This window comes from Girardinichthys multiradiatus, chromosome 10 (genome assembly GCF_021462225.1).
Source record: "Girardinichthys multiradiatus isolate DD_20200921_A chromosome 10, DD_fGirMul_XY1, whole genome shotgun sequence".
Classification (NCBI taxonomy): Eukaryota; Metazoa; Chordata; class Actinopteri; order Cyprinodontiformes; family Goodeidae; genus Girardinichthys; species Girardinichthys multiradiatus.
The window spans coordinates 12,990,882-13,009,424 of NC_061803.1; the positions used below are offsets into that span (position 1 = coordinate 12,990,882).

Sequence of the window (18,543 nt, forward strand, 5' to 3'; positions counted from 1 at the left end):
CTTAAACGATTCCAGCCATTTTGTCTTGCTAATCTTTTTTAGTCTTTTGGTACAAAGAAAAATAAATACAGATGGTTGGTTTCTAACTGAAACGAGAAAGGCTTCTCTTTCGGAAAAACTTAATAATAATAAAAAAAAAATGAATACTGTCCTCATTCACATTTCTTAAAAAATAGCAATTATTTATACACTTTTCAATAATCAGTGGAAAACTCTTTGGTCCATATTGGCATGACAGAATCAGACAGTTGCTGCAGATTTTTTTAGCTACATCATACAGAGGTCTATTTCTTTTAGCTCCTGGCCACTAGCCTGGACGAGGACCCACATTTATCTCATCATCTAAGTGAGAAAGATGCAGGGATGTAAAAAAAAAAAAAACAAAGAGTGACATCTCAGGATCACCAAGTCACCATAAGAAATGATTAAGCAGCTAATTAATGGTTGTTTGCTTCACGCTACTGGGATTTTAACTGGAACCGTGCAATTGTCAGATTGGACAGAGATTGAGGTTTTATTTAAGAAACACTCCAGAGGGGGTTGGAGTGAAACAAATGATATATATAATGACTTACAAATATATTCATACCCCTTGGAGCTTTTCACAATGTCCATCCCTTCATAACTAAGAGGTACCCATCCTCTAAAGGTTCCTTCTAGCGAGTATAAAACACCACGACACAGAGCTAAAATCATCTCAAACTGGTATCTTGAATATGACACGGTCACTGCACTCTTGTGGCCTACAGATCTCAGTCTGGAGAGCATATAGAGAATGGTGAAACGGGACATTTGTAAAAACAGGAAGTTATAGATTAGTAACTAGAAGTCCCCATACACTCTGATCAACATAAAAATGTTTACCTAAATAAAGTCTTTAATAACATTCATTTCAAAATGATTGTTCTGAGTACCAATAATTTTGCCACTGGTGATTTTGCTTACATGTATGGGATTTTCCCCCTTCGATGTATCCAAACTAAAGTTTGTAATTTTAAATTATCTCACTCTCATAAAAGAATACATTTTAAGGCTTTTAACACACCCTTACCCTCCTTTAAGTGTGGAGGGTGCTGCATTAAAAAATGTCTTTTGTTTTTACAGAGCATATAGTAGAAAGATTGCTGCATGTACTCCTTCTGTGTTTCAACATGTATAAATACAACACCTAAGGTATAAAGCTGCAAATAAACCCAAAACAGCGTCACAGAAAGTGTGCAGACACTTTGTATGCATGTCCAGAACCATGCAGAGACTGAGGCAGCTCCAGGCAAGCTGTAAGCAAGAATTATTTGTATTCTGCAAATACTCAGCCTTCCTCATCGCTGTGTCAAATTGCCATATTTTGTGGGGGCATTTTTACAATGTCCTCTCACACACAGACAAGCCACAGTGTACATCAAGCCCCCCAACCCTGATCTGTCACACTTCCCCTGGAGAGCAGCAATGAATACAGCCTACAGAGATGTAGAGTAGGTGGCTGGCAAACAGGGAAAGATGTCACAGTGATTCAGAAAATGGACACCAAAACCTGGCAATGTTGTGTTTTTTCCGTTTTATTATTCTCAGCATATTCATAATTCAACACATGACAGACAGGAAACACTAACAGAAACATTCTGAATGAAGAGAAGAAATTATGCGACCCATCGGTCGAAGTCATGCCAGTTTTAAAACTCAGAATAGACACACCTGAAGGCTGAACAGGTGGACCGACAACTTTACGAGGCAATGTTGCAACATAGTAAAACCTGACTGTTTGCTTGTAGGAAAGAAAAAACCAGAGCAGAGAAGAGCTCCTGATAAAGCAGCAAATGTTTTTTTTTTTGCCTCTAAAAGTTGCAGGTACAGTGTATTTCAAAAGTATTCCTCTTCAACGTTTTCACATTGCCTCGCCACTACAACAAACTTTATTGCATTTTATGTGCATTTTTTATGATTGACCAACAAAAAGTAGTGCAGAATTGTAAAGTGGAAGGAAAATTACCCAGGGTTTTCTAATTTTTTAGCAAATAAAAATCTGAAAAATGTGGCATGCATATGAATTCAGACCCTTTTAAATCTGATACCCCTAAATAAAATCCAGTGCAACCAATTGCCTTCAGAAGAAATGGCCAACCGAAACCAACTTGCCTGGCAAGAACAGTGGCCAGTACCAACAGTGGCCTGTGGTATCTCTGGAGGAGCTTCAGAGATCCACAGCTCAAGTCAGACAAGCAAACATGTGGAAGAGCGTCAGATGAGACAAAAACTAACACTGCATCCACACAGGGACACATGGTGGTGGCATAATCATGCTGTGGGGCCACATTTCTTCAGCAAGGGCAGGGAAACAAATTGAGAGAGTTAAATACAGGGGTGAATTTTACTCTGTGGAAACCTTTTAAGAATCACTTTCTTTCCGATTTACAATTATGTACTTTGTGTTGGTCTATCACAGAAATTCCAAATGAAATACATTGAAGTTTCTGATTTTAACATGACAAAGTGAGAGGAGGTTCAAGGGCTTTGATTACTTTTGCAAGGCACTGCAAGTTATAGCCTTGAGGGCAATTGTGGGAAGTCTGTGCCCTTTTTGATGCAAATGAGGTGCTTCAGTATCCATGTTAGGGATAGCCACCCATAGAAATCGGATGAGAAGAATTTACAGTTTTGTAATGAGATATACAATTTACTATACACTGGTTTCTGTGAGAGGCTGGTCCCAACACTGCTATTGTTTTATTGGATTTACTTTGATCGTTCTACAACACCGCTCCCGGTTTATTTAAACTTCAAGGTGAGCATAAGCAACTGAACCCAATTTGAAGCAGCCAGTTCTTAAAAAGCTGCTTTAAACTCAGCGTGGTCCAGTTTCATTATTTTGTTTAATGTCATCTCTGAACATTGGTCTCTTTTTAAAAGACTCCTTGTGAGGACAATCCCCAGGAAATCCCTTCCCAAGCACATCTTTATCCGCCCATCCCTCTCCCAAAATAACTTTATACAAGATGATGAAACTTCACAAGAATTCACCATGAAAACAAAAGATCACACGGAGTCGTGTCATTATGTCCAGCCATTAAAAATAGGAACAGCACACAGATCCCCTTATATTACTGGGATAAACACACTCTCAAGTCACACACTCACATGCACTCATATACAGCACACAGGTGCATCTCAATAAAACAGAATATTATAAAAGGTAATTGATTTCAATGAATCAACTCCAAAAGTAAGTAATATCAAATAGATCAATTACACAAAGAGACATATTTCCAGCAGTTCTTTCTGTTAATTTTAATGACTATGACTTTCAGCTTTCTCATTGTTTTCCTCCACTCAACCTTCCATTAATATGATTGGTTATAGCACTTACACTTTCTTTTTTGCAAAACTCACATTTAATGAGAAAATTAACATTTCGCCACTATCATCAAAATTAACAGCAGTTCACAGAATGATGTCAGCAAGCATATTATCTGAAAGTTGAGTGGAAGGAAAAGGGCTGATAGCTGTAAGCCATTTTCCTGAAAATGAACAGAAAAAATGCTTTAAATATATCACTGTGTGTAATGAATCTATCAAATATATTCACTTTTTGAATTGAATTATTGTAATTCTAACTTATTGAGTTGCACCTGTATAAACATATAGGAACAAATTCCTAATGGGGTCAAAGACAGGAAGCAGTTTGTAGTCAGGTTTGTTTCTCTATTGCATCAAGGCTCATGAACACATCCCTCTGTTGCCAAACAGTGTGTTTAATCATTGTGAGGAGTTATAACAGCGTTTAAAGTCTCCGAAGAACTGAGGATGTATTTAAAGAACAGGTATGCAGGTGCAGTGTGGAGGTCAGAGAGTCCGAGTTTTATTGATTAGTCGTGGATGACGATGGGACCCCGCATCCTCAAGCTGGGGTGGGGGTGCGGAGGAGCCAGAACCAGCCCCTGCGGGGGGCAATGGGAGACTCTACGTAGGGTGATTTGCTCGCAGGGCTGTCGACAGGCATGCCTTAACTGGGAGCGGGACAGCAGCCGTCGGGCCCTCCTGGAAGGAAGGAAAAGAGAGGACGTGTGAGTTGGGTGGGCAAGTTAAAAAAAAAAAAAATACTGTTAAAATATCTGAATGATCAGGTTTATTTATTTTCATTTTTTTTATTTTACTACATTTATCTAAAAGTAGTTATGCATTTTGAAGCAAATTAGGGTTAATGTACAGTCATGCAGCCATATTCAGTAAATTCTAATATGTTCGGATGAAGTTCATTTGTCAGATTAAAAGTACAACTTTTAGGCCAATTTTAAAAATACTTTTTATTAAGCCCAGATTTCTGTATTTAAAATGGTTTTTATTGGTTTGATGTAATATTTTAATCTCATATGCTGATGTGTTCACTTAGTGAAGTGGGTTACTGAATTAAATGAACTTTTCAACAATATTCAAATATAAAACAACAATATATATATATATATCAAATGTATTAAACATGATTGTATAAATAAAGTATCAAATTAGAGGCGGGACCTTATTGATCCAAATCATCTGCAGCAATATTGAGAAAAAATACAATTAAATATGAGGATAAATAAACCCCTGTTTAAATTCTATTTATTTACACAAAATTCAAGTTCTCTAAAGAGAAGTCTGTGTGTGGTGGGGGGGATGGATGGATGGATGGATGGATAACAGAGGGACTGATGACTAGATGGATGGATGGATAACAGAGGGACTGTTGACTAGATGGATGGATGGATAACAGAGGGACTGATGACTAGATGGATGGATGGATAACAGAGGGACTGATGACTAGATGGATGGATGGATGGATGGATAACAGAGGGACTGATGGACAGATGACTAGATGGATGGATGGATGGATAACAGAGGGACTGATGGACAGATGACTAGATGGATGGATGGATGGATAACAGAGGGACTGATGGACAGATGACTAGATGGATGGATGGATGGATAACAGAGGGACTGATGACTAGATGGATGGATGGATGGATGGATAACAGAGGGACAGATGACTAGATGGATGGATGGATGGATAACAGAGGGACAGATGACTAGATGGATGGATGGATAACAGAGGGACAGATGACTAGATGGATGGATGGATGGATAACAGAGGGACTGATGACTAGATGGATGGATGGATAACAGAGGGACAGATGACTAGATGGATGGATGGATAACAGAGGGACTGATGACTAGATGGATGGATGGATGGATGGATAACAGAGGGACAGATGACTAGATGGATGGATGGATGGATAACAGAGGGACTGATGACTAGATGGATGGATGGATAACAGAGGGACTGATGACTAGATGGATGGATGGATAACAGAGGGACAGATGACTAGATGGATGGATGGATGGATAACAGAGGGACTGATGACTAGATGGATGGATGGATAACAGAGGGACTGATGACTAGATGGATGGATGGATAACAGAGGGACAGATGACTAGATGGATGGATGGATGGATAACAGAGGGACAGATGACTAGATGGATGGATGGATAACAGGGACAGATGACTAGATGGATGGATGGACGGATGACTAGATGGATGGATGGACGGATGACTAGATGGATGGATGACTAGATGGATGGATGACTAGATGGATGGATGGATGGATAACAGAGGGACTGATGACTAGATGGATGGATGGATAACAGAGGGACTGATGGACAGATGACTAGATGGATAGATGGACGGATGACTAGATGGATGGATGGACGGATGACTAGATGGATGGATGACTAGATGGATGGATGACTAGATGGATGGATGGATGGATAACAGAGGGACTGATGGACAGATGACTAGATGGATGGATGGATGGATGACTAGATGGATGGATGACTAGATGGATGGATGGACAGATGACTAGATTGATGGATGGATGGATGACTAGATGGATGGGTGGATGGATGACTAGATGGATGGATGGACAGATGACTAGATGGATGGATGGATGGATGGATGACTAGATGGATGGGTGGATGGATGACTAGATGGATGGATGGACAGATGACTAGATGGATGGATGGATGGATGACTAGATGGATGGATGGATGGATGACTAGATGGATGGATGGACAGATGACTAGATGGATGGATGGATGGATGACTAGATGGATGGGTGGACTAAAATAGGACTCATTTAACTGTGCTCACACATATTTTAAACATTTCTCATATTTCCAGGCGCAGTCATTGTTCACATGTAGCTTCAATAAATCAATAACTTCTCTAACAACACAAGTGATGCTTTCTTCAATCCATCACACCCCATGAGAAGAATTTCTGCAGATTCTTCTGCTTTTTAAAGAGCCATTTTCTCCTGTATGTGGATTTGTATTTTTATCTTGTGGTTCACAGATGGAGACAAAACATATTTCTAAGGATAAGGCAACATTTTCAAGTTTTATTGTATAAATCCTTTTATTGAAAAGGTCATTTTGATGGCTTAAAACTGCAGCTCTCATGTAGGACACAAGGAGGATTAACGTGAGCTGAGCATGAAGAACAGAAACAGAAAAATACAAAATAAGTGAGAGGAACTTCTCAGCAGGATTTTCAGGCTTGTAAAGGAACACTGATGTAATTTCCAGCCTGCTGTAGCCTTCATGCTGTGATACCAAGAAGCTCTTAGCAGCCCACAGCGACCCACTGCACAAAACCCAAGAAGATCAAGGGGCACGCTGCAGGCCGCAGTGCTAATGGGGTTCGATTGGAGACAAATGCAAGGTACATGACCACAATGTACAGGTGATAATTCATGGCTTCCTGCAGGTCGTTTAGGATTTAAAGCTCTTTAAATCCTCTTATTTCTTCCCTCGATAGATGCAGCCTCCCACAGCATCACTGTGAGTAGGAAACAGGGTCCTGCTGCTGATAAAATGAGCACATTACATTATGAGGAAGCATTTACAAGAGGAGCTAGCATGCGTCTGAATATGCATGCAACAACCATGCATCTCCACACAGATCCTTCAAGTGCACTACTCTCGCAAATTAATGATTGTGGTTCTTTCTTTGCATTTTAATAACACACGGCTACTGAGGGGTTGTGTTGTATTTTAGTGTTGCAGCCCGTTGAAAAGAAGCAAGGATTTTGTGTTTTGTTGATTTTCAGCCATTAAGGGGGACTCCAAAGGTAAAGGAGATAAATTAAAAGGATAATCACAGCAGTAAATCTGATACACACTGACCTGAAACTATTTATTTTTTTTACTAATCATTGAACATTTCACATGCTATATATTTTTATATCCTCCCAGCTTAGTCACATTCATTCTCAGTGAAGTATGATGTGTAATGACATTAAGCTTATCCCAGCTCAGAAATAAGTAGTACAAAAGGCTCAGTTTAGTTTGAAATATGACTCAACATACATTTTAAATTAAGATTTTGCATTGATAAAAATGTCCTCTGTGACCCCACAGGCCAGCAAAAGTATTCATACCATTTAAACCTTTTTATATTGTATCACATTCCAACTAAAAACATCAATGTATTTTATTGGGATTTTATACACTAGACCAACAAAAAGTAGCGCATAATTAGAAAGCGGAACAAAAATGATACATTATTTTCTAATTATTTTACAAAGAAGATCTAAAAAGTGTTTCATGGATTTATATTAAGCCCCCTCGAGTCACTACTTTGTAGAACTACTTTTTGCTGCAATAACAGTTGCAGATCTTTTGGGGTATATCCCTTTCAACTTTAATAACGGGTGACTGAATATTTTACCCATTCTTCTTTGCAAAATAGCTCAACCTCAGTCGATTGGATGAAGAGCGTCTGTGAACATTTATTTTCAAGTCTTGTCACAGATTTAGGTCAGGACTTTGACTAGGCTACTGTACATCTCAAGTCTTTAGCAGCCCCAAACAGATCTTCTTCCAGTATTGTCATGTTTAAAGCTCTATCCATCTTCCCAGGTGCCTTGTTACTGCTGAGGCAAATGCTACGTTCTATTAACTGCAGATCGATGGGATGTTGGCGTTTACATCATCTACAAGTTCTAGCGTTCCGGTTTCCTGCTTGTTTTCGTTGGTATTGCTAGCAACTGTAACAGCAGTCTTACAACAATAACAATAAACACTGTTCTACGCGGTTTTTTGTACATATAAACAGTGTTGAAACATTTTGTCTTATAAACATTGTAAAGTAGCTTGTGTACGACTGACTAAATGTTACATAAATAATAAAGAACTGCTAAAAAGAAAGTAAAGTTTTACTATTATTGATGTGAGTGGCAGCCATCTTGAATGCGGAAGTCGGGTATTGGTGTGTTGCCCCGACTTTCCGACTTGTAATTCCAACGTTCGGGGGCATTTCAGTTGTAGTTTCCTAGTCGGAGGTCAGAAATTCCGATTTTCGAGTACAAATGGAACGCAGCAAAAGCATCCCCCAGCATGACGCTGCCACCACCATAGGGGCACTATAGGGGCAGTGAGTTCACATAGCGTTTTACGTCTAGGCCATAATTACAATCTCTCCACAACTTTCTCCCTAAACCTGCCTGCTTTGTTCCTCAGTCTGCTTGATGCTGTGTGTTCACCAATGTTGTCTAACAAACCTCTGAAGCCTTCAAAGAACTGCTGGATTCCTACTGGGATTAAATTACAAACAGGCTGACGTCTGAAGGCAGTTGGTTCCACTAGATTTTATTTAGGAGTTTTAGAGTAAAGGGGGTAAATACATATGCATTTTATTTGTAAAACAAATGTTGAAAATCATGCATCCTTTCCATCCACTTGACAATTATACACTACTTTGTGTTGGTCTGCCACATAAAGTCTCAATAAAATACATTTAGGTTTGTGGTTTTAACAGGACAAAATGTGGAAAATGTTTGCATGGCGCTGAATCTCACATATTTCCAACATGAATCAATAAATATAAAATAGATTTTTATCTGTGTTAACTAAACTTTGAGTGAGCTCCTACTACGTGTATCCTTGCATAACACTGTCTAACTCTTATACTTTTGATTTAATAGGAGAACCAGGCTATAAAGAGGAAATCAACTGTATTTTATGGTCAAATGTAAACTATGTGTCATAAAATGTCTGTGTTCTTATCTTTTATGCTTCTTTTTCTTCATTACTGATGAAATAACTTTCATGCTCTTAAATGGTTTGAATTGTTTTACAGTCTCTCACACAGCTCAGTTTCTGTATGCACATCGTCTTCCCCTTCACTGAATAAATGGGAGAAATCGGCAATCATTTTCTCTCTGCCCCACGACACAGTGTGTGCTTCATCATGCTGAGAGAGGAGGGAAAAAGAGCTATGGGTGTAGAGAGAAAGCAGCTTCCAATCATCCTTCATCAGCATCAGAGCAGATCTTTTATTCAGGAAGGCATTAATTGTTACACTGGGAGGCTGAATGACAGGGTAATATAACGAGCTTTACAGGCTCTGAGATTGATGCTGTCTCTGTCACACATCAGCACGCAGTGAGTGAGTGATCCATGCGAGTGCAGCAACGGTTAATGCGGTAATGATATTTCCACGCAGGGCCCCGGCCGGTGCCTGGCTCCATCTGCACCCAGTTAGCTGCTCTAATTTTAGGCGAGGCGGTTTGAAAGTGGGCGGCTGTGGGAGCCGGGTGCCGTGGCTCATTTAGGCACAGGCCTAATGGGGCAACATCTTTCTTTGGCACATACAGGAGCCAAAAACTGATTAGTTGCAGGCACACACACAAGGACAAATCATGTGCTTGAAGAGAATAGAAATGCATGTTTCCTCGACGTCAGATTCAATCCTGTTTATATCAAAAAGGGTTCTGAGGTCCAAAGTTTGCAAAGAAAAATAAAGAAAAAAAGAGACTCTAGGTTAGGCACCAGTCAAACAACCCTCCTATAATCAGTAAATTCTGATTATTCTTATTATGGATGATAATAATAATGTTGTAATCATTTTTCAGATTTTTTTCTTTTACCTTAGGATGTTTTCCTTTACATCGCAACAGTTGAAAAAAAACATAGAAAATTAATAAATTAATACATAAAAACAGAAAATGACACAGAAAAATTTAAATATATAAAACGAGTTATATTTTTTCAAATGTTTTTTTCTTTTTTTTTTTACACAGTCTTAACATCCAATAATAACAAAGGAAAAAAAAAAGTATAAAATAATAAAAGAGCAAATTATATTAAAAACAGGATGTTAAAAAGGAAAAGTCAACAGATATAGATAATTGTATTTATTTATTTATTCATTTTCTATCCATTTTCTCTAAGGTTCTTTCACAATGTGATGTCAATGGATTTACCATAATAAATAAATAAATAAATAAATAAATAAATAAATCCCACTGGATAGTGTGTTCATCATTTGTATAGCCACTTCCTGTTTTCACAATGGGCCATTTATTTTACTTAACGCCCACACATGACCTGGAGAAGCCAGGATACCCAAAAAGAGCACCAAAGTGAGACAATAACAAGCACTCTGCAGCACTTACAAATGTCTTGCCTTTTAAAGAAAAATAGACTCTTCCTCCAACCTCCACTTTCTTTCTTGCTTGGTCGCCTTTTTAAATAAACATAATCTGAGATTAAAGCTCAAACATATTGCTGGTTTACCAGGATTTAATTCAGTTTGACAAATTTAAAAACACCCCTCATGCCCTGCAGGAGGATCTTTTACACTGCACTGAAACGCATCGCGCTGCTCTGGACTAAAAGCTAATGTCACACCCTCACAATGACATGCGGCCGCTCAGCAGCTGCAGTGATGTTGATGCTGATGTTGTGCTAATGGCCTGAAATGGTGCTCATTTTCCTTCTCCTAAGTGGTTGAAGTGGACATTTTGAGGGCAGAAGAAAATGGAAAGTGATGCGTATTGAATGAAATCAGTGGCAGACATCTACTGGCTCACAAGTAAACATTTCCATTGTTCGCCGATATCACGTGAAAGGGAGAAGCTGAGATGTTGAGGAGATCATGGGATTAAAAATATCTGCCTTGTGTTCTAGACTTAGAAAAGGCACTTAGTTGCCTAAACAGGATCTAAAGTGTCCAAAATAGTTCCAAGAAGAGTTTTTGTACATTAGCAGGATGGAATACCAAAAAACATGTTCAGATGTGATATCTGACTTTGCTGAAAATAAAACGATGTGACTCAGTAGCTGTTTCTGCAAACTTGCATGGCTGACCAGCATCTCCCCAGATATAATGTCCCGCAAATCCCAGGATATGTAATTCTGAAAGAAACATCTAAATTTTCAAGGTAAAAATGTTTCCTGCAGGTGTTTTTTTTCCTCCTAAGGTTAGCATGATGACCTTTATGACCCCTACTGGTGACACCTAGCAGTCAAGTTTATATGCTTCAAACCAGTGAAAGCAAAGGTTTCAAGTTTGGACTTTTGTTTCAGATTGTTCAGATTGTTTTTTAATGGGTTTGTTGTAAAGATTGACTGGGGGAAAGTTTTAATTCTTTTTTAATTCAACAAAGTGTCAAATGTTTGCCATCTTAACGTTTGCTTACACAAGATGTCAGAACCTCCATCCAAATATGTCAGGAATCATCCGCCATTTTAAACGTTAATACAGTCCCCACAAGTAAAGGGTCCAGTGCCTTGGAAACATATTCATATCCATTAGACTTTTCACATTTTGTCACATTAAAACCGCAAACTTTATTAATTGTGTGTGATAGAGCAACACAAAGTAGAGGAATGGACTATGATGTAGGGCTGCAAGACAGAAAATCCAAAACTTTGTAGGAGAATAGGAATGAAAATACCTGATGAAACCAAACTTTAATTTTTGAGCCAAAAACAGCCAAGTGTGGCAGAAAAAACAACTCTGAGTATCATCAAAAGAACACCATCCTCATGGTAAAACATGGTGGTGGCAGCATCATGGTCTGGGACCAGATTTCTTCACAAAACCGAGATTCAGGTCAAACGCCAGTCAGTTTTGACCAAAACCCTCCAGATAAAGAAGGGTTTCTTCATCACAGTGAGCCCAAGTATTCATTTAAATCAACATGAAAAGAATAATAAATATGTACATTTTGGAGTCCAGAACTAAACTCAACAGAACATCTGTGAGGTCACCTGAAAAGGGCTTTGGACAAGAGATGTCCTCAGCATAGGACAGAAGAACTTTTCAAGGTACAGTGGGCAAATATTACCAAGTCAAGATGTGGGATCCTGAATAGGAGTTGTTCATTGAAGTAGATCATCTGTTATTTTTAAATAAACAGGTGCTTCATCATATAAGTATTGGTTTGTAGGTGTGCACAGTTATGCATTTAGGTTATTGCAGCGTTTTAGGTTTGATATTTTTTCCTCAAATATGCGAGTGATTCTGTTGAATTCTGTGTCACAAATAAAGGTAGAAAAATGTTGAAAATATAAAAGTTTGTTCACTCTTTAGAGCCACTTTGTGTCGGTCAAAAACATAAAACCCCAGTTTGTGGCTGAAACAAAATCACAAACATACAGGGGTATGAATACTTTTGCGAGGCTCTACAATCCAGTAGGACATTTTCTCTTAGAGTCTTATTTCACCCTCTGAAAAATCACAGACTCGATCCTTTTCTGACGAAACGTATCTGTTTCTATTCTGCTCTGTCCTTCTTTCCCTTCACACACACACACACACACACACACACACACACACACACACACAGAATAAAGTCAATCATGTGTCAATAAAGGGTCACCTTTGCTTACCTGGTCTCCCGGGTGACAAGGAAGAAGCTGTCGTCAGGGGCATCGATCCAGTTGGGGCGTCTCTTGCGAATCATTACTCCTCCTCTGGTGTTTCCGCTGCTGCTGCGGCCGTTGTGCTGCACAAGAGATGGGTTCATAGTTTTATTACAAGCAGGGATGAGGATATAGAAAAAGTTGTTCACTTACCATGAGAGGTCCTCCTGTTGAGCCAGGGTTTTCTGCAAATAAACAAGAAATAATAGCTGCGATCACAGTTATACATACATTCATCACGGGCATAAATCACGTTAGTCTTGGCTTTGTGTGAATTTATTCTTTTTCCCATGCTGGAATACAACAGATGCCGTTAGTGATATTTGAAGAACTGCAGATTTACAGAAGTGAAAAGCTTTTTTTAGACTAATGTTTCCTTTTTCCAAGTCTTGTAGGACATAATCTTTTTAATATTAGGGAAAAACAAGCCTTTAACTTTAATAAAGTGAACCAAATGGCTGATTGGTTTTCTTCAAAATTAGCTGAGATGATGGAGCATGAATGAAAATAGGGGTTTCAGGCTCTGCTTTGATCAAGAGAAAAATACTATTTGGTAGCAAAAGTTAAATTGTTCTATAAAGCATAAAGAAAGGGATTTCCCCCTCATTTTCTGAGCTCAGACATCTTGAAGAAAACCATCCTCCAATGTACCTGAGCGCCTCTCCGGGTCAGCCCTGCTGTGGTGGTAGCTGCGTTTTCCCAGCATGCCGTGGGGGCCGTGGGGGAGAGAGGAGAGGAGGCGGCGAGGCGGAGGTGTCTGCAGGCCCGGGGTGCGGTGGGAGCGAGGGGCGTGAGCCATGGGACGGGATTCTGGAAGAGACACCACACACTGGAGCTGCATAAACTGGCTCGTTCAGACCATCTAAATAATTGATGCTCAGACGCAGAATTCAGGTCGGAATATAATCTGATTTTTCTGTGCATTTACCTAGAAACTGCAGAACACTGGTCAGAGTGCTCCTCTGGGCCGCTCTGGTTTTGGGTAGCCGGGTCCCCTGCCCTTCTGACACCCTTAACATGTCTAAACCAAACACACAGATATGTATATATACACACAGATCTTTGTACAAGTTATTCTCTCTTCTCCTGTTTACTGAGATCTGTCCCTTAATTTCACCAGTGTTTATGAAAATGGCCTCTTCCGATGTAAGTGATCACAGGATGCAGGGGTTGAAGTATTTATGACTCTTAGGGACACATGATTAAAAAAAAACAAAATGGACATCTGGATCCATGCATGTACATGCACTCAACAAAAATACGTCTTTTACGACATGTACATCGAAAGGCGAGGGAATCACAAGGGAAAAAGGCTCTGAATATTGAGTGCATGCTAGGGGAGGATGGTTGGTGTGTGTTCCTCTAACTGTGGTGGAGCTGATGGACACATAACAGACACATGAAGCACAAGGACTCAGAAGAAATGCTTTCAAGACTGACTTTATTGGAGATGTATCCTCACATTCACACAATAATGAAAAGGGGGGGGGGGGGGGGGGATCAAGAGGTAGAAAATGAGCTGAGAATATTGCAACAGTTGTTAGAAAATGAAGGATGAGGAGGAAGAAAAGAACGAGCCTGAATGTTTCCAGGATTCACAAGACGGAGGAGGCTTCAGATGAATATTGCATGATCTGAATACAGGAAATGAGCCGAGTGAAGGGGAACGGTGAGGGTCCGTCCTACAGCGGGGGACCTGGCCAGGGTGAGATGGGTGATGCAGCAGAAGTACATGTACCACACCCTGCAGAAGTATTCATACCCCTTTAAACTGTCCTGCTACATTACAAAAACAGATTTGAATGAATTTTATGTCATAGATTAACAGATAGTAGCACTTATCTGTAAAGTGGAAGGAAAATAAACCATGCTTTAAAAAAAATAAAGAAATCATGGCTTGCATTTATGTTTGGCACCCTTTTAATTTGATACCCATACATAAAATATTGAAAAGTCACCTTATGAGTAAACAGAGGCCACTTCTGTGTGATTTAACCTCAGTATAATACCAGGACAACTATCAGATTTAACCTTTATGAAAGAAAACCATTGTTGAAAGGCACAAGCCATGTAGGGGACAATGCATACATGTAGAAGAATGTACTCTGGTCAGATGAGACAAACATTTAACTTATTAGCAAAAATTCAGAACATCTGTGGTGAAAACACACCACCTCCCCATAGGGAAACATGGGGGTGGCAGCATCATGCTGTGGGGACGCTTTTCCCCAGCAGGAAAAAGAAAGCTGGTCAAACTTGAAGGGGACTTCATAGAGCTGAATACAGGGAAGTCAGGAAAGAAACCCGTGTGAGGCTGCAAAAGACATCACCTTCTATCAGGACATCAAACCCTAAACATACAGCTAGAGCTACAATGGGATGAACATGATGCTCAGGTCAGAAATCAGTGTATTCTGGCCCACATGCAACCATAAACAAACTATTCCCATAGTGAACATGGTAGAGGCAGCATCATGCTTTGAGGGATGTTTTCTTCAACAGGCAAAGGGAAGCTGGTTAAAGTTGATAAGGAGATGGATGGAGCGAAACACTGGGCAATCCTGCACGAAGAGTCCAGAAGTCATAAATCCTTTCAGATAAAATCTCAAAACAAAGCACTAATTGTGCTTGTATGCTAATAAAAATGTGAAACAGCACAAGAGGTATGAATACTTTTCTGTATTATTTGTAGTCCGTTGTCCCAAGATGGAGATGCATGAGCAAATAAAATAAAATGGTGGAGCTGAGGTTCAGTATTTACAGCCAACATGTACGTTTGAGTCATAGCAGCGCAGACGGTGCCATGCAAAATAGAGCTTCTTACTAAAATACATTTTCTCTACATGTAACTCCTGCAAATATACGGCTCAGACAATAATACAACCCCCGATGGAAGTTATTATAACATGGTTGTTGCCTACATGAGGAATTTCTGTTTTTGTGTACATAATTTGCAGGTGTGGGCGTGTAAAATGCACATTTTAACCACTAAATCTGTGTGCAACTCCATTAAAAATTAAAGCAACAGGAAATAAAGAAAAGAAAAATACGAATTAAAATATGATCAAAACTCAGTTATGAGGACAGGCAGTCTTTATTGGAAACGAGGGGTGGGAGAATACAAAAACAAAATAATAATAACAATAATAATAAAAACAGAATGAGACAAACGAGGGCAGCAATGGGGGTGGATGGTGGGGAGGTTGGGGTGAGGAGAGAAGAGGAAGGGTGGTGTGTGTGTGCGTGTAGATGAGTGTGTATTTGTGGGTGGGCATGTGGCAGAAGTTAGGAGGAATTGAAAGAGCTCTTACACTCTGCCTTTATGGCCCCACAGTTAATGGGGACAAAGGGCCGGCGCGCAGCACGGCGCAGCCTGATGATGTCCCGGCACATGTGCCGGGCCAGTTTGGTGAGGCGGGTGGCCTGCAGCAGAAAAGCCTGCTTGGTCTTCATGGAGGACTTGGGGCTGCCGCTGTTCCTCATCGGTACCATGTGGTTGGACTGGCGGGGAACGTGACTCCTGGAGCGAGACTCCTGGATTTGAAAGACAGGACAGGCAAAGAGGAAAGAAACGGTCAAACTTCTAATGGAACATATTGTTATTTTCTGGGGTCACTTGTTTCAAAACTCCTGTAAGTTGGTCAAAAGGCTTAAAAAGTAGAGGAATATACATTTACACAAATTTTAAAAAGACAGACTGGAATTGAAATAAATTAAGACTGCTTTGTCAATTTCTTTTAGAAACACTAATTCCAGGGTTCCTACACACCCTCCAAGACAACAGTCCATACTTTTCCCAGACTCAGATTTCCAAGTACAAGTGGATGAATGGAGAAGAGGATGAAAACATTTCTATGTGGATCTTTTATTTTAAAACCAGCATTAAAACAACATTGTTTTAGAATTGCAGCTGTTTATCATTTAATGCGACTGGGAATAAATACTCTAATAGCTGTTTCCGTACTTATTCAGAACTGGGAAATAGTTACATTTTATTTCAATTCAATTCAGTTTTATTTATACAGCTCCAATTCACAACACATGACGTCTCAAGGCACTTTACAAACTCAATTCAATCAAATCCCACAGATTTCAAGTCAGGTAAATCCTTTCCAATTAATGCAAACTATCAAACAGTGGAGTCTGATTTAGTTTTATTATTCAAATTGGTAAAAGTTTTTCTATCTAATCTACATTTCACAATGTTCAAACTTCTGTGTAGGAACCCCGAGATTCTGTTGATCACTGTGGAAGCAGCGAACTGCGCTGGTCTTCAGTCATAGTATCAGAATCGACCATCATGTTGTTTCATCAGCCTAGAACTGTAACATCCATGAAGGGCGGGTTACACCATGGGTTCTGTATGAGACCGTATGCTATAGGTGCACAAGAGCAGGTCTAACTAGTGACATTAGATTTCTTACATTATGTCGACCTTCATTTGCTTTTCATTTACTTCATGCTGCTAAAGCTACAGTCATAGTGGCTGATTGTCCTGTTAGGCTCTTTTCTTTCTTTTATGTTACAAACGACCAGCTTCCACCATTGTAAAAGGCCTAGAGAAACTGCGTGAACCTATGAGCAGCCAATATTTGAAGTGCGGTATGCTGTTAGCTCACTGAATAATTGATGTCAACTGAAGATATCACAGACATACTGTGCATTTCACACAATTGAATGATTTCTGCTTTTTCTAAATGAGTTTGGTTAAACCATTTTGCTTTGCTTCAATTCTTCATGTAAGTCATGTTCTTCTAACCAACCAGGCTTTATTAAACTCATTTCATTCGTCTTAAGCTCACATTGCTTGCAGGACTCGGGGAGGTCCTCTCCTCTGGGGCCTCGGCTCTGCTCGGCATCTTCAGACCGCCGTACTTCTTCCAGTACATCCAGCAGGAAACACACAGGCGGCACTGCATATTGGGAGGTCCCCACGAGTACCACTGGGCCGACTGCATGGCTGGTAAGGCACAGAATGCAGTAACTTTTGTTAGAGGAGCCAACGGGTCTCAAGACACTCAGAAAAATCAACCTCTTTTCCAGCTCTGTCCACAGTGCCCTAATTCAGTCAATATTTATTATCCAGGGGGACTCGTGCAGCTCAACTGTAATCGTCTACACACACGTAAACAAACATCTGAAACTGTTCCCACAGCTGTCAGAACAAAAGATTTGAGGAGGCAACAGGGTTTGGTATTGTTTAGTTTTAGCTGGTTTTAGGTAAGACTGCATCTAATACCATAAGCAGCAGCTTTTCTGTCCAGTTCTAATCACTCCTGTGTCCATTCATTTTACTATAATATAGCAGTTTGATCTAAATAAATCAGAGCATCATCATCTAAAAGTTAATTTGTGTCAATTGAGTTTTAAAACTTTATTTAGATTCATCACACAGATTGATATTTCAAGCATTTATTTGTTTCTTTTGATAATTATGGCTCACAGCTACCAGACTTTATCCTTCCTGTCAACTTTCCATTAATATGTTTGAATACAGCACTACATGAACAGCTGTCAATTGTAATGATTAAGGCTTGCACTTAATAAAAACCCCAAATTCTGTTTCAGATATTACGTAAAACAAAACAAAAATAATAATATAGAAATGCTATGACCATGTAATGACCTACACAATCACGAGCAAGGCTGCTGACTTTTCCACCAGAAAGTCATTGACACCAACCCCACAAGGAGGACGAGACACAAAAGGTCTTAGCTACAGGAGCTGGATATTCAAAGAGTGCTGTGTCTAAACATATTAACAAAAAGTTAGGTGGAGGGAAAAAAGCATAGTAGAAGAAG

At 39.6% G+C, this 18,543-nt stretch overlaps 1 protein-coding gene across 5 annotated transcripts in view; it reads right to left on the reverse strand.

Moving 5' to 3' along the window:
- Window positions 1-1,538: 1,538 nt before the first annotated feature.
- Window positions 1,539-18,543, reverse strand: part of mta3 (metastasis associated 1 family, member 3) — a 32,628-nt gene continuing 15,623 nt past the window's right edge. Inside the window, exons 13-20 of one of the 5 annotated variants that reach the window (XM_047376830.1) lie at window positions 17,544-17,701; window positions 16,053-16,275; window positions 13,670-13,762; window positions 13,393-13,551; window positions 12,895-12,926; window positions 12,709-12,824; window positions 4,510-4,527; window positions 3,832-4,032 (exon numbers count right to left, since the gene is read on the reverse strand). In XM_047376830.1, the coding sequence (XP_047232786.1) occupies window positions 4,524-4,527; window positions 12,709-12,824; window positions 12,895-12,926; window positions 13,393-13,551; window positions 13,670-13,762; window positions 16,053-16,275; window positions 17,544-17,701 (785 nt within the window). In that variant the 3' untranslated portion in view covers window positions 3,832-4,032; window positions 4,510-4,523. Of the gene's footprint in view, window positions 4,033-4,509; window positions 4,528-12,698; window positions 12,825-12,894; window positions 12,927-13,392; window positions 13,552-13,669; window positions 13,763-14,165; window positions 15,303-16,052; window positions 16,276-17,543; window positions 17,702-18,543 lie in introns of those variants that run through there. The other 4 variants (XM_047376831.1, XM_047376828.1, XM_047376829.1 and 1 more) reach the window with 4 other exon arrangements.